Source organism: Ostrea edulis, chromosome 5, assembly GCF_947568905.1.
Source record: "Ostrea edulis chromosome 5, xbOstEdul1.1, whole genome shotgun sequence".
NCBI lineage: Eukaryota > Metazoa > Mollusca > Bivalvia > Ostreida > Ostreidae > Ostrea > Ostrea edulis.
Window position 1 is genome coordinate 44652698 of NC_079168.1, and position 14493 is coordinate 44667190.

Below are 14493 nucleotides of genomic sequence, written 5' to 3' on the forward strand. Positions count from 1 at the left end.
TAACATTAAAACGTCAAAACATGACTAATTTTAACTCATCCTAAAGTCATTTACCCTGGGTTTTGATTGAAATTCACCATTTTTTGTACATCCTTTTCTGCTATTCCTGATTACAGTGTATGCATTTAAATTTTATACAGTATCAGCAAACTGACACATAAATACTATATACTAAGCTTGCATACATGCCAACTTTCCCGATTTGTGCGGGAGTCTCCCGATTTGAAGCAGTTGAAAAGGCAAATCCCGATATCCCGATCGGGATTGCAAAAATACCCCAAAATCCCGATTTTCTAAAAATATATCCCACTTTACGACAACAAACCCCCATTTCCAACCGTAATTTGAAATCCCGCGTCATTTTTGAAGTGGCCAATCAGAAATCGGGACACTAGTCAGCCATTGCTGTTTACCTGTGTCGCATGGTATTTACCTGGTCTGCCTGTGTCGGGGTGCTTATCGGACAGTGTGAAGCATGTTTTGATAGTGATTAATCGGGAAGATGGATTTCAAATTGACATATCCTTTACTCAAACGGGAATGACAACGATGATAATGTCACCACCAAACAATCGGACATTCCCGATTTTTGCCTCTCGCTGACAGCATCCAAAATATGCAATAAGGTACGTCAAATATATGTTTTTCCAACTATAATAATATAGGCTATCCGAATCTATCCGTCTATAATGATGTATTATATAGTCTATATAGTGTAGTATTCAATAGACTTTGTGATGCGTAATTCGCACTTGTTAAGTCTGTACTGAATTTTATATTAGCAATTAAGTAGCCTTAATTTACAAGTAAAAACGTATATTTTGATGTGTTTTTTCCTGGTAATTATTTCAGATGTCATGGGTTTTGTTCGCAAACTTCATAGCAGGGCAGATCACTCCTTTTCTGGTTGCAATGCAGATTGTTCCACCAGACGTTTACAGACAAGCAAGATGGCCTTTGTAGTCGTACCTAAATGCATGTGTTTAATTTAATTTAAATTTTGATATATAGACCAGCCAATGTGTATATGATATAAAAGGATGCAACTTTAGTATTATTTGATAATATGCATGTGACTTGTTGTTGGAGAGGATTTTTTGCTGAATAGATGATATTAATAAAATACTTATGTATATCTTTCAAAGTGTTTTTTTTTAATATATATAGTTTTGTTGAAGTTAATGGTCAAACACACTTGATGTTGTGTTAATATATGATACATGTACAATGATTAGATTGATATCTTATTTGAAAAGAAAAATATTTATTTTCATGGTAAAATGTCGTGAATTTTGAGCGTTGAAAAAAGGTTGTCGCGTGCAAAATCCCCCATGGGGATTTTTAAAAGTTGGCATGTATGAGCTTGGCCCCACCCTGGGGTCAGAACCCTTACTCTGGGGATCATGAAATTTACAATCTTGGTAAAAAAGTACCTGCTCTATCCATTTAGTTTCAATTTAGTATCCATGATAGCACTAAAGAAGATGTTATTTAAGTGTTTTATACATAAACACTATATAACAAGTTTGGTCCCACCCTGGGATCATGAAATTTAAAATTTTGGTAGAGGCCTTCCTGATCTCCATCACCATGCATTTAGTTTTTCTTACATGTGTGCGATTCTTGAGAAGAAGATTTTTGAAAATTGGTCAATTTTGGGCAGTTTTTGCCCCGCCCCTAAGGCCCCAGGGGTGCTGGAGACCTGAAATTTAATCTTTGTGTCCTCCTTGTTCCAAAGATACTTCATACTAAATTTGAAAAGAATTGGACTGGTAGTTATCAAGAAGAAGTTAAAAATGTTAAATTGTTAACGCACGACAACCGATTGCAATAGGTCACCTGAGTTTACTAAAAATGTAATCTATTACATCATTCTGTACATAATTGGAATTGAAATATAAGAGTGAAAATGTGCTTTCAGTATTTGAGTAACCCAATTGGATACTTTCATATATCCTAAGTGGGCAATATTCTCTCATTTCGGGTATCAATATATATACCATTTGAGCAATTGGACTCAACCTCCTCAAAGAATTTGAATATATTGAATTGTTGAGCAATATTAAATCTTTACATCAATCAAAGTTTCTATTTATAACAATCAATTTATCAGTTCAGACTTTACCAGCAACATGTATTTCTGAATCAGTATGTCATCTATCAGCATCAACAAGTTCAAAGTTAACAACAGAATTCAGTGTTTTAGTATAGAACAAATGATTCACCTAGGTTTCCTTCCTCGATCATCTCTCTGTCCCCCCCGATCTGGACTAGGTTCTCTCGTGTGATCTTCATCTGCAGGACTAATGATGTCAACACATAAATACACAGGACTAATGATGTCAACACATAAATACACAGGACTAATGATGTCAACACATAAATACACAGGACTAATGATGTCAACACATAAATACACAGGACTAATGATGTCAACACATAAATACACAGGACTAATGATGTCAACACATAAATAAACAGGACTAATGATGTCAACACATAAATACACAGGACTAATGATGTCAACACATAAATAAACAGGACTAATGATGTCAACACATAAATACACAGGACTAATGATGTCAACACATAAATAAACAGGACTAATGATGTCAACACATAAATACACAGGACTAATGATGTCAACACAAATACACAGAACTAATGATGTCAACACATAAATAAACAGGACTAATGATGTCAACACATAAATAAACAGGACTAATGATGTCAACACATAAATACACACATAAATAAACAGGACTAATGATGTCAACACATAAATACACAGGACTAATGATGTCAACACATAAATACACAGGACTAATGATGTCAACACATAAATAAACAGATTTGGATATTTATACTCCTTTATATTACCATGTTACATTCTACATTTAAAGAGCACAGTTGAACTTTTTTTTTTAGTAGTCCAAGTAGTTTAAGTACATGAAATAAGCAATCAAAATTGTTGGATATTATGATTGGATTTTTTTTGAAAGACTAGATGTTGTTTGAAGTCAATTTAGCTAATTTACAGTAAGATCTAGTAAAATTCGGTACAGTGGGCACTGAAAATTTCCTCTGAAAAAATTTGGTCCCAATATTTCCTTTTTTATAACCCTGTGAAGTTGGTGGAAGAATAGATCTATACGTATTAATAAATGTACAATTTTCTGACTACATATCAAATAAACCTAATATAAGACAACATATACAGGATAGTACCACAAAGGCACACACACACACATAAATAAATTCAATAACTCTAGAGCAATTATGCTAAATACAGCACTAGAGTCTTTAAGTGGACTCATGGTCAACGATCTGCATGTAACCAGTAATTATCAAAAATAATTTTGAAAATAAAATAAAGCCTCTTGTCTAAAATATCTTAATAAGATTATTTGGGACAATATGTATTTGATTCTCTAGTAAAATACTTCTACCATAAAATTAGCTAAAAACACAACAAGTACAATAATCCCCATACCAACTGCTAATGTTAAATTGTTTGATTTAAATTGGTTCTAAAAGATTCTGGTAAAGTATTCCACAGTTTTACAGATTCATATCTAAAAAAAAAAACCTTCAACACATACATGTATGTTGTTAAATTGATTTTTGGTAAAACAGCAATTTCTATGTATCTAAAGGAATACAGATTTCTTCAACATACGTACTTTTCAACTTTTATGTATTAATATTTGTATATATATATATATTCATGACTAAGTTAACAACATTTACATATGCTTTAGTTCCAATAAAGAATTGATTTAGTATATGGCATCAACATATATATGCCACCTAGCTGTAACCATTGTCACTCAAAATTACCCATGGGAAAACCCACTACTAGCTCAGAGATAGAGCATTTCTTAATTCAAAACTTGTAAATCTGCATGGGTTTTTGTTAGTCATTTACCAGGTCCAGCACAGTCTCTATATTTAGCTACATATAACTTTAAAAACCTATTTGAAATGGCTTGATTTAACAATTTCAAATCTTTTCATATCCATTTCTAAAAGCATAAAAATCAAATTTCACTGAGTGAAAATATTTCAAAGTCCTTGTTCTGCATACAACATATTGTAATTAAAACAAACACCTCTTAAACTATGTCCCTAAGGAAGACGTTTTATTCTAAATTGTCAAATGTTTATGATTATTAAGTTGTTAAGCAACAGTTATGGAATCTTCAGGATAGAATACAAGTCAAAGACGGTCAGAAGTTGGATTGGCAATCAGATTTCACATTGTGAAGTCATCATACTTTATATCTATGCTTCAATGCAGTGAATGCACACAGGGTAGCGGATGATTTACAACACAACAGAAATTCTGTTTTCATGAATTTCAATATTGTACAGTCAACTCTCGATAAACCGCCACCTTTTGTCCTTATGAAATTATGGCATTATAACGAATTTGGCAATGAATTGAATTACTGCCATCTTGAAGAAATAGAGTTACCGTTCTTTTATATATAAGAGTTATCTTTCCTCTATTTACAATACTTGTGTAAGTGAGCGATCCTTTGCTGCTAAGATGTCGCCGACTGTCCTTCTTTTTATATAGCCTTTTCCCATAAAACAGAAACATGATTTGCAATATCCTGATGGGTACATTTTTGATGATGTCCTTGGTACGTAATGATTTGCTTTTTCTTATTGAAATTTAACAGGACCCTCTTTCGTGGCGAAGCCATAGTTAAATTGAAATGTGTTTCTTTGATGTATAAACAACTTGACTACAGTTCATCCTGAGTATTTTTCTTGTTTATTCAATACAACAATTACTGAGATCCTTCTGTCCAGGTGTACGCCGGAGATTGATATTGACCAATTTACTGCTTCACTGACCACGTGCACCCATGGCGGTTTATCGAGATAATTAACGCGATGAAATAGACTTTTGTAATGAAAACACTGTGGCAAATGGCGATAGCGAATTTGGCGTTTTAACGAGAGTTTTACGTAACAGGAAAAATGTTCCTAGAAAAATGCGGCGTTATAACGAAAATGGCGATGAATTGAGTGGCGATAATTCGAGAGTTACCTGTAGTATATAGGAGAGAGGAGAAAATCTTTGTCTGGACTGAGAATCCAACCCGGGACACCTGCATTACTAGTCAGGTGCTCTAACCACTGAGCTACCCACGCCAATATCCATGATCTGTATAGCAGAGCTGTGGAATTTGTTTTTCAAAAGCCTGTCATTCGGACAGACATGTTTATCAACTTTGCCTGTCCGAACAGATTTAAGCCTGTCCGAATATTAAAGAGTTAAAATTAACATAATTTATAAAACTGAAGTAACACACAGATCGCAGGTTTTAGAAGTTTATTATAACATGTCTTACACTAGTTTTCAAACTCAATTTCTAATTCTCTCACAACCTCTCTCACCATTCTTTCATTCTGGTTTTGATCCTGGTGTAAATTTGATCGGCCATGATGCCATACTTTCGCGCGGTTTAGTTTGCCTGGTTTCATTTGGAGATCCTCGAGTGGCTTCCACCTCACAAATTGTATAGGTCTAAAGCATTGCGTAGTGAAGTCATCCAAGGATTACCGATCGATGCATAAAAAACGACAACTCTGGATAAAGACTGTTTACGCGGTGGCATTTTGTGTTTTTCTTAATGCAGGCGGGGCAAACAACATCGGTCATGCGGTCCGACATTCAACCAACTTATGTCAGTCACGGCCAAATTAAGCCGGTCTTGCCGGCAGTTTTCCACAGCTCTGGTATAGCCCTACATTCCTCCCTCTTTAATTTGTCTAATTTGCCCTTAAAGACACATAACCCAGGATCTCTTTGCCCCTAGCAGGACAACCTGCAGTGCAGGGTGGTCAATGGCACCAAATGTATAGTATATAGGAGAGAGAAAAATTTTGGCTGGACCATGAATTGAATCCGGGACCCCTGCATCACTAGTCAAGTGCTCTGACCACTGAGCTACCCAGGCCAATATCCATGGTCCGTATAGCCCTAATTACTACAATATTCTTAAAACGACATAGGCCTTATTATGAATTAACTTCAATTAGAACAGTGTTGTGATTATAGTTCATTTTTAAAAATCATTCTGCAACTTTTTTGGCTTTACCATTGAACTTAAGAAATTCAATCTGAAACACCTTAATCAAGCTATTTCAAGTAGCTTCACAACGCTAATACCTTATAAAGCCATATAGCTAAATATAGATTGTGCTGGGCATGTTCAGTTATTGATGGGCCATGGTTTCGATCTACCGCAGGCTGCTCTGGTTAGCACAGGAGCAAATATATATCAAATGAAAAATATGATAACTTACTGTATCACAGTGTGAAATGACTTATTTCTCTTTTCTTACTTTTGTCGTCTTCCACGTTCTTCTGGATTTTCTTCCCATTCACCGCCAGCTTGAGCCATGGTGTTTGTGTTAACTTCAAGATTATTTCGCTTGAAATTAGCAAATATCCATGTACGTAATAAATGAAAACGCCTCGTGATAACGTATATTCAAAACGAAAGCAATTTGGGGAATCAACTATTTTTCAAAAATCTGACGTGTATGTGTCGACTTTCCACGAACTTTTCTACTTTCACTTTCGCTAAATAAAACTGAACTTTATTTCTTGGAAAGATTTAGGTTTCATAATATAGATCTAGGTGATTTCTTCAGTTTCTACATGTCCCATATCTGGTTCAAACCAAACGTATAAACTGTTCAGGCTATTTCATGGAGAATCGCCAACAATATTCGTTTCGTGGTGAGTTCTGGACAACTCGCCCCCAAGACAACTCGCCCCTCGTCATTGATTGATTAATGTTTTCCGCAACACTTAACAATTTTTCAGTTATTATATCTGGTGGCGCCCATTTTTTATTGGTGGAAGAGAGAACGCAGATACAAGTACCTGGGAAAAACCCACCAACCTTCCACCTTCCGAAAGTAAACTGGGAAACTTTCTCACTTACCGGTGGGGTTCGAACTCGCGCCGACAGAGGTGAGAGGCCGTGTGATTTTGAGCACGATGCTCTAACCGCTCGGCCACGGAGGACCCTTCCCTCGTCAAGACAAATCCGCCTATTCTACAGGACTATTTTGCCAATATATTTTGTATTTATGTTCGATGAAATAAAGTCTGCAATAGTGAATTAAGGTAGTACTCTACATCGTCATAATGGCTGACTTCCTTTAGATAAATGGATGACAAAATCGATATCAGTAATATTTGACTTTTCCTTTTCTATTTATTTACCTAGCCGAGTAGCTCAGTGGGTTAGAATACCGACTGCTGAACTGTAGATCGCAGGTTCGAGTCCAGCAGGGGTTTTAATTTTTTTTCAGATTACCTTCTACTAAAACTGTATTTTTTGACAAAATGAAGCAAATTTGCAAATTTTCAACTTCAAAATATTGTTGTACATATCCGCCACTTTTCATCTACATCAAATTTCTCTGGTGTAGCATACCTCCTTAAACGTGTTTTCATTAAGACAATGCTGTTCAAAGGAAATTCAACGATTGTTGGTACAGCAGACCTCCTTTGGTCACATCTTCGCTAGCCAAGGGTTTATGATCCGCCCCGATCGTAAACCCTTGGCTGGCGAAGATGCTTTGGTCATGGTTGACCATGGATATAGTGACTCTCCGTCCACTATTTGTTTGGGGAGTCTGCTCAACTTGAGCAGTGCCTCTTGTGGCTGTAGAGACCGATGCGAGAGTGAAAGTCTTGCTCACATCTGTACGTTGATTCTGGTCTGTTGACTGGGGTTTCCTTTCTGCAGGCTCTCTTCTCTTCTGCTACTGCTGTCAGCTTCTCTTCACCAGTGTGCAGCTGTTTGTAAAGGGTGCTTCTCCAGCTGGCGCGGTCATTTGAAAGGTTCTTCCAGGACTTAGTGTTGATATCGAGCGCCTTCATGTCTCTCTTGCACACGTCCCTGTACCTTAGCTGCGGGCGGCCAATGCATCTAGAGCTGCCCTGCGACAAGCTCGCCATAGAGGACGTCTTTGGGGATTCGGCCATCCTCCATACGGTTAACGTGGCCTAGCAGTGTTGGTCACTTAATCTTGTCAGGAGATAGCGAGTGTGCGTCGGGGGCTTCTGAGGTGGAAGGCGTCCAACATTTTCTCCTGGAGGACGTACGTGATCCATGTCTCGCTACCATACAGGAGAGTGCTGAGGACGCAGGCGTTGTACACAGCCATCTTCATCCTCACGGTCAACTTGGGATTGTTCCACACTCTAGATAGTAGGCGTTCGAGTGTTGTGACTGCCTTTCCGATCCTTTTGTTGATCTCAGCGTCAAGAGAGAGGTTATCGGTAACGGTGTGCGCTAGGTACGTAAACTGGTGGACGACTTCGAGCTCATAGCTATCAAATTGTGATGACTGGTGATGCCGTTATGTCTTGGCCCAGGATGTTTTTCTCCTTCAGACTAATGATCAGCCCAAAGTTTTTGCAGGCCTGGGCGAAGTGATCCATCAGCAGCTGCAGATCCTGTTGGGTATGAGTCGCAACTGCGGCGTCATCAGCGAACTGCATTTCTCTGATGAGGGTTGTGTTGACCTTTGTCCTCACTTAAAATGTGGGCAAGATTGAAGAGCCCGCCATCTGATCTGATCCGCAGGTAGATACTCTCTTGGGCTGCGCCAAAGGTGTGTCTCAGGAGGAGTGCGAAGAAAATTCCAAAGAGGGTTGGTGCGAGCACGCAACCTTTGTTTGACCCCGCTTCGTATGTCAAATTGCCATTGAGCTGCACAGTCCCCTTCATGTTGCTGTGGTAGGACCCGATTAAGCTATGCAGTTGGGGGGGGGGGGGGGCAGTCGATCTTTCGGAGGGCTTTAAAGAGGACATCTCTGCTGACAAGATCGAAGGCCTTGGTGAGGTTGATGAATGCAATATACAGGGGCATCTGCTGCTCTCTGCATTTCTCGTGGAATTGACGAAGGGAGAAGACCATGTCTATCGTGGACCTTTTAGTTCGGAAACCACACTGATTCTGGGTAGACACACTCAGCCAGCTTCTGCAGGAGGACCCGGGCATAGACTTTGTAAACGGTGCTGAGAAGGGAGATGCCTCTGTAGTTGTTGCAGCCGCTTCTCTCGCCCCTGTTCTTGTATAGGGAGACGATCTTTATGGAGCGCCAAATTAACATAAACTCAAATAATTGAAGATATCTTCAATTATTTGAAGATATCAATTCATTTGATGCGCGCAACAATTTAATTAAAGATCTATTCAAATAACAATTGTCGAATATAAATAACATAATTATCGAATATAAATGACATGATTATCGAATATGAATGATAAGATTATCGAATATGAATCACATGTTTTTGAATATGAATGATAATATTATCGAATATGAATCACATGTTTTTGAATATGAATGAAAAGTTTAGAATATGAATAACAATTTATTGAATAAGAATAACATGTTTTTGAATATGAATAACACGTTTTAGAATAAGAATAACATGTTTTTGAATATGAATGATAAAATTATCGAATATGAATAACAACTTTTCGAATATCAATGATATGCTTTAGAATATACATTACAAGTTTTCGAATATGAATAACAAGATTAGTATAATAGTGCAACGTTTTACACGCCATACATTAATTAAATTAAAGAGAGCAATAATTGAATTGAAGATATCTTCAATTATTTGAGTTTATGTTAATTTGGCGCTCCATAGATCTTAGCATCTCTCATGTCTTGCGGCACAGCCCCCTTTCTCTAGCACTGGCAGAGGACTTCATGCAAGGGGTTCAGTAGGGTAAGCTCGCAGTGTTTCAGTGATAAGGTCTGGAGGGATATTGTCATTGCCTGTTGCCTTGCCTACGACGAAATTGTTAATGGCCTTGCTCATTTCGTCCTTGGTTGACTGCATCGAGCTCTTCCATTACTGGCACGCATTTGATAGCGTCGAGGGATGCATGAGTCACTGTATTTTTTCTGGAGTAGAGGTCGGAGTAGTGTTCCACCCATCTCTTTATCTGCTGGTCTTGGTCAGTAATGACTTCCCCAGTGGAGGATTTGAAGGGGACCTGGATCGTCTTACTGAGCTCTGTCTAGTACTGATAGCGCCTAGAGCTAAGCTGAGTCTTGCTCCTGGTAGCCATGAGACGCTGCAGGTTCCTCTCAGTGGGTGACCGCTTGTACTCTGTGAGTGCGGCGCGCTTGGCTTCCATAATTGGGGTCATCTCGGCTGATTTGGTCTCAAACCAGTCGTTTGACTTCGAGGTTTTCTTCCCAAGGGTAGTCAAGGGGGTGCGATAAATGGTGTCTCGCAGAGTTTCCCATTCCTCTGTGGCAGTGTCCTTGGGCTGTGATAGATCGTATTCCTTTTCAGCAAGCTGTTCTTTACTGCAGAGTTAACTCCATGTTTTCCGGGCTCATCAGAGCTCTTCCCTTGTCAGAGGTATGTGAAATCCTTCTCCTTCAGTGTGCCTGCACCGTGTTTCCTGCAGAGTGGCAATGTCGATATTTAGTCTCTTGGGCTTGTCATTAATGACAGGTTTTTTTTTCTGGCTTCGTTTTAAGACAAGCCGGGCATCATTGCCCGAATGTTCCAACGTCCCAGTTTTAGAGCTGGTCTTTTTCTTGAGAGTTTTCTTTTGTTGTTGCCTGGTGCGGTGGTTGACGATCTGCTTGTCTGATTTGTTCTCTTGCTCTCCATGAACCCAATGAAGAAGCAGACCATGGCGGGACAACACCTTACTGGCTGAGGGCTGCCCAGCTTGAGGCGGGCGGTAGGTAGATGTCCAGTGAGACGCGAGACACCGTTGGAAGAAACCCCTGGCGCCTCCTTCTACGCCAATTTGAGCGATGACTTATCACCAGTAACCAGAGCCGTAAATTACATGGAGGCGGAGGAGGCAGCTGCCTCCTCCAACTTTTGAGCCAAAAAAAATTAAAATTTAAAGTTCATTAGAATTTATGTTGTTTCCAATAACTAAGAACATGATACCTCCCTTAAAAAGCATTCCAAGTCTTTCTTTTAGAATGAGTTAGTCAAGTAACATCTTAGAAGGCCCTAGAATCAAGGATTTTGCACGAAACGTGTTCAGTGTGCACAAAATGTGCCCAGACCCCCGCCTAATTTCCTGCCTCCTCCAAATTGAAGGTTAATTTACGGCCCTGAGTAACTGTTTCGTCCCGTATTGTGTTGACACCAGATAAGTGACGAAGCTGGAGTGCCCTCTTCAGGTGCAGGTGTGAGTGATGGTATGGACGGATGTAAGCCTGGGCATTGTGATATCGAGGGCAGGCTTTCGCTCGTGCAGCAGGTCCCCCTCTCCACGCTGGTACCGTGATCCAAATGAAAGACAGAGGCCAATACAGTTTGGCAGCAACAGCATCGCAAGAGTTGCTTGATGTGTGCTGAAGTTCAGCAGCAAACCACCTAAGGGACTACGGCTCGGGAATTTTCGTCAAGTTTTACTCCTGAAGCCTTTCCTATAAATAGCTAGGTGACCACAAAGGCAGGTGTTGGTACATTTATGGTGATATATAAAGACAACTCGTCCCATGTTCAAGACAACTCACCCTTTTTTAATATCTCGTCCTATGTAAATCGCATAGCGGATCCAGGAATTGCGCTCAAGAGGTGTAAGTTTATGAGGCAGGGAGTTTGGGGCCGTCTTAAGGCCCCCCAATGGAGGGGGCAGGGGCAAAGCCCCCGAAAGCTCCTGGAGTTTACAGATTTCATAGGGCTTGAAATATGTCCTCTAAGTAGTCATTTTTACTATTTTCTGTCATATATTTATTTTTAAGTGTAATTTACTATGTCGTTGATTCCACTGCAAATAGTTCCACAGGGTTTTGACACAATTTGAGCAAACTGGTATATAGTACTATATACTATGTATACCAGTGTAACCGTCATGTATTTAAATTAAAACACACTGGTGGTTCGGGTTCTTAAAGTTTTTTATTGTTATATCCTAATTCTGGAGGATGATCTAAAAAATATGTAAAATACATGTAATTAAGTTCTCTCTCACTCTATCATTCACACTTTTAGTTATATTAAAATAATGATTTCAAAATATTTATAATTAATGTAATAAATAAATATTTTCCAATAGAGTAAATTCAAACTCTTACCGTAAACTCGGAAGAATAGAAACTTAGTTTCTTTGATATGACAATACGTGAATAATAAGTCACTCAGTCCGGTAGGAGTGTTGCTGGGTTAGTTTTTGGAATTGGCGCGAATCTTGCTTATTTAGCACCAAACCAGTAAAATAACTCACAAGATATTCACAACCATACACAAACCATACTGACCTTTCACACCCCTCTCTCTACCAATCAGCGTTCATCCCCATGGATATGAATGAAATGAAACGACTTGCGATGAAATGAGTAACGTAATGAAATTATATTAGTATGTTAAATATGAATAATTTCATCCTGTGACACTAGTTTGCTCAGATTGTGTCAAAATTCCCTAAAATTCAATTCAAAGTATGGTGTTACATGCAGAACCAGAGAAATTCCCAAGAGCTACAGTTTTGCAGTTAATTTAGTGTATATCATCTGATTTGTCTGATTTATGGCCAAAAACCCTCCTTGATTGCTGATTTGACCTATCGACCACTTTTTAAGCCAAAAGGTCTACGTGCCGACTTGACCAGGTGCCGAAATGACCTGGTGCCGATTTAACTTTAATCTGGTTCCCAAGTCGAGTCAGAACCAGGCTAAATTTGTTGACATTCACCAGCTTCAGCGATGTTGTCTAGATTTAAACAGCTGCAATTTCGGCATCTGCAGCGCTATGTAGATCCAGTGAAGGTTTTAAACAGTTACCACACTAAATCTGGAGTATATGGACACTACCCCAAAAATAAATCTGAATTTAAAATTGGTAAGGCAATAAGGTGTTCAGAAAAGGCTTGATTTCATTGGTCAAAACAAAGGTGTGTCTGTTTACAGTTGATACAGTACGACCGTTAGGGCAAGCGCAGCTACATTTATGCGCGGATCTAGACTTTTTTTACAGGAGGGTCCAACCTATACAAGGTCTAACACGCAGTATTAAACTTGGGACTGTGAATCTGACTCTTACTCATTCATGCTTTTAGTTAGAATCACTGTCTAGTTTGTCGGGTATGTGAGGTGATTATCTACCACGTTTTTCATTGTAATTAACAGTCTTCACGAAAAACTTTGTAAAGCACAGGCCCTTCGGGCCTCCCAGTATAATAACTGTGCAAGCCCGAACAATATTTTGCAGGCCCAAAATGTTTTTTTCTAATTTGACCTCTTGTTATTTGCTGATTCTACTCTATAGACACATGCACAGTTCTTCTACTGTAGGAAAATACAGGTCAAGATGATCATAGTTAGAGAACAACTGACATTAAAAGGATTATCTTATTTTTCAACATATTAATCCTGACCAGTATATGCGAAAGTTTTTGGACCACACAGGACATTCGGTCCAGTGTAATCAATGAACACACCGGACCGAACCAAATTTTGTCAGACCGAAAAACCTAATGTAAAAAAGTGAAACACGTGAAAATGCAAAACGGTTAAACCAAGGGAATCTTATTTATTATGTCTCCGAACACAAAGTGTCGGAGACATATTGTTTTTGCTCCGTTTCTTATTATTATGTCTCCGAACACATAGTGTCGGAGACATATTGTTTTTGCTCCGTTTCTTATTATGTCTCCGAACACAAAGTGTCGGAGACATATTGTTTTTGCTCCGTTTCTTATTATGTCTCCGAACACAAAGTGTCGGAGACATATTGTTTTTGCTCCGTTTCTTATTATGTCTCCGAACACAAAGTGTCGGAGACATATTGTTTTTGCTCCGTTTCTTATTAAGGTCTTCCGTTACCAACGGAAGACCTTATAGTGATTCTACTGTTTATTAAGGTCTTCCGTCTCCTGCGGAAGACCTTACTATTATTGTTCGCGTTCTTCTTCTTCATTATTATTAAGGTCTTCCGTCTCCTGCGGAAGACCTTACTATTATTGTTCGCGTTCTTCTTCTTCATTATTATTATTATTATTATTATTATTATTTTCCTTGGTAGTACACGCGTTTTTCTCAGCCATTTCTCGATCGATTTTCACGAAATTTTCAGGAAAGATGTCTTTTGGTGACGAGACTTCGCTTGCAAAATTTCGTGCTTGACGTCACTTCCGGTCAGGAGTTATCTCTCTTTTAGTGACTTTTTGAAGGGCCTTGTTGTCCACACATCTCCTCCGTCAGTTTTGAAGCTAGAGTCTTGAAATTTCTACACAAGATAGAGTAAACATTTTAGAAGATTTGTGGGGGATTCGATTTTACCGGAGGCGATTTGCCTAAACGCTCGCCTGGACCTGAAAAAATGGATGCCAAAATTTTTCGCCGATTTCGGCCATTTTTGACCTTTGATCTCCAATATCTTTTTTCTTGCAAATATTTTGTTAAGACATGTAGAACAAAAGTTGTGCACATTTACGAGATCTTTTCGAAAA

At 38.7% G+C, this 14493-nt stretch overlaps 2 protein-coding genes across 3 annotated transcripts in view; one reads left to right on the top strand and one right to left on the bottom strand.

Annotated features, from left to right (window-relative positions):
* LOC125649502 (uncharacterized) overlaps nt 1-7160 on the bottom strand; it is a 60517-nt gene extending 53357 nt beyond the window's left edge. For both annotated transcript variants that reach the window (XM_056164572.1, XM_056164571.1), the window contains exons 1-2: nt 6364-7160; nt 2226-2303 (exon numbers count right to left, since the gene is read on the bottom strand). In XM_056164572.1, the coding sequence (XP_056020547.1) occupies nt 2226-2303; nt 6364-6422 (137 nt within the window). In that variant the 5' untranslated portion in view covers nt 6423-7160. The remainder of the gene's footprint in view (nt 1-2225; nt 2304-6363) is intronic.
* Nucleotides 7161-12691: 5531 nt separating this feature from the next.
* Nucleotides 12692-14493, top strand: part of LOC125649500 (2-oxoadipate dehydrogenase complex component E1-like) — a 41114-nt gene continuing 39312 nt past the window's right edge. Inside the window, exon 1 of the mRNA XM_048877074.2 lies at nt 12692-12884. Within this exon, the coding sequence (XP_048733031.1) occupies nt 12749-12884 (136 nt within the window). The 5' untranslated portion in view covers nt 12692-12748. The remainder of the gene's footprint in view (nt 12885-14493) is intronic.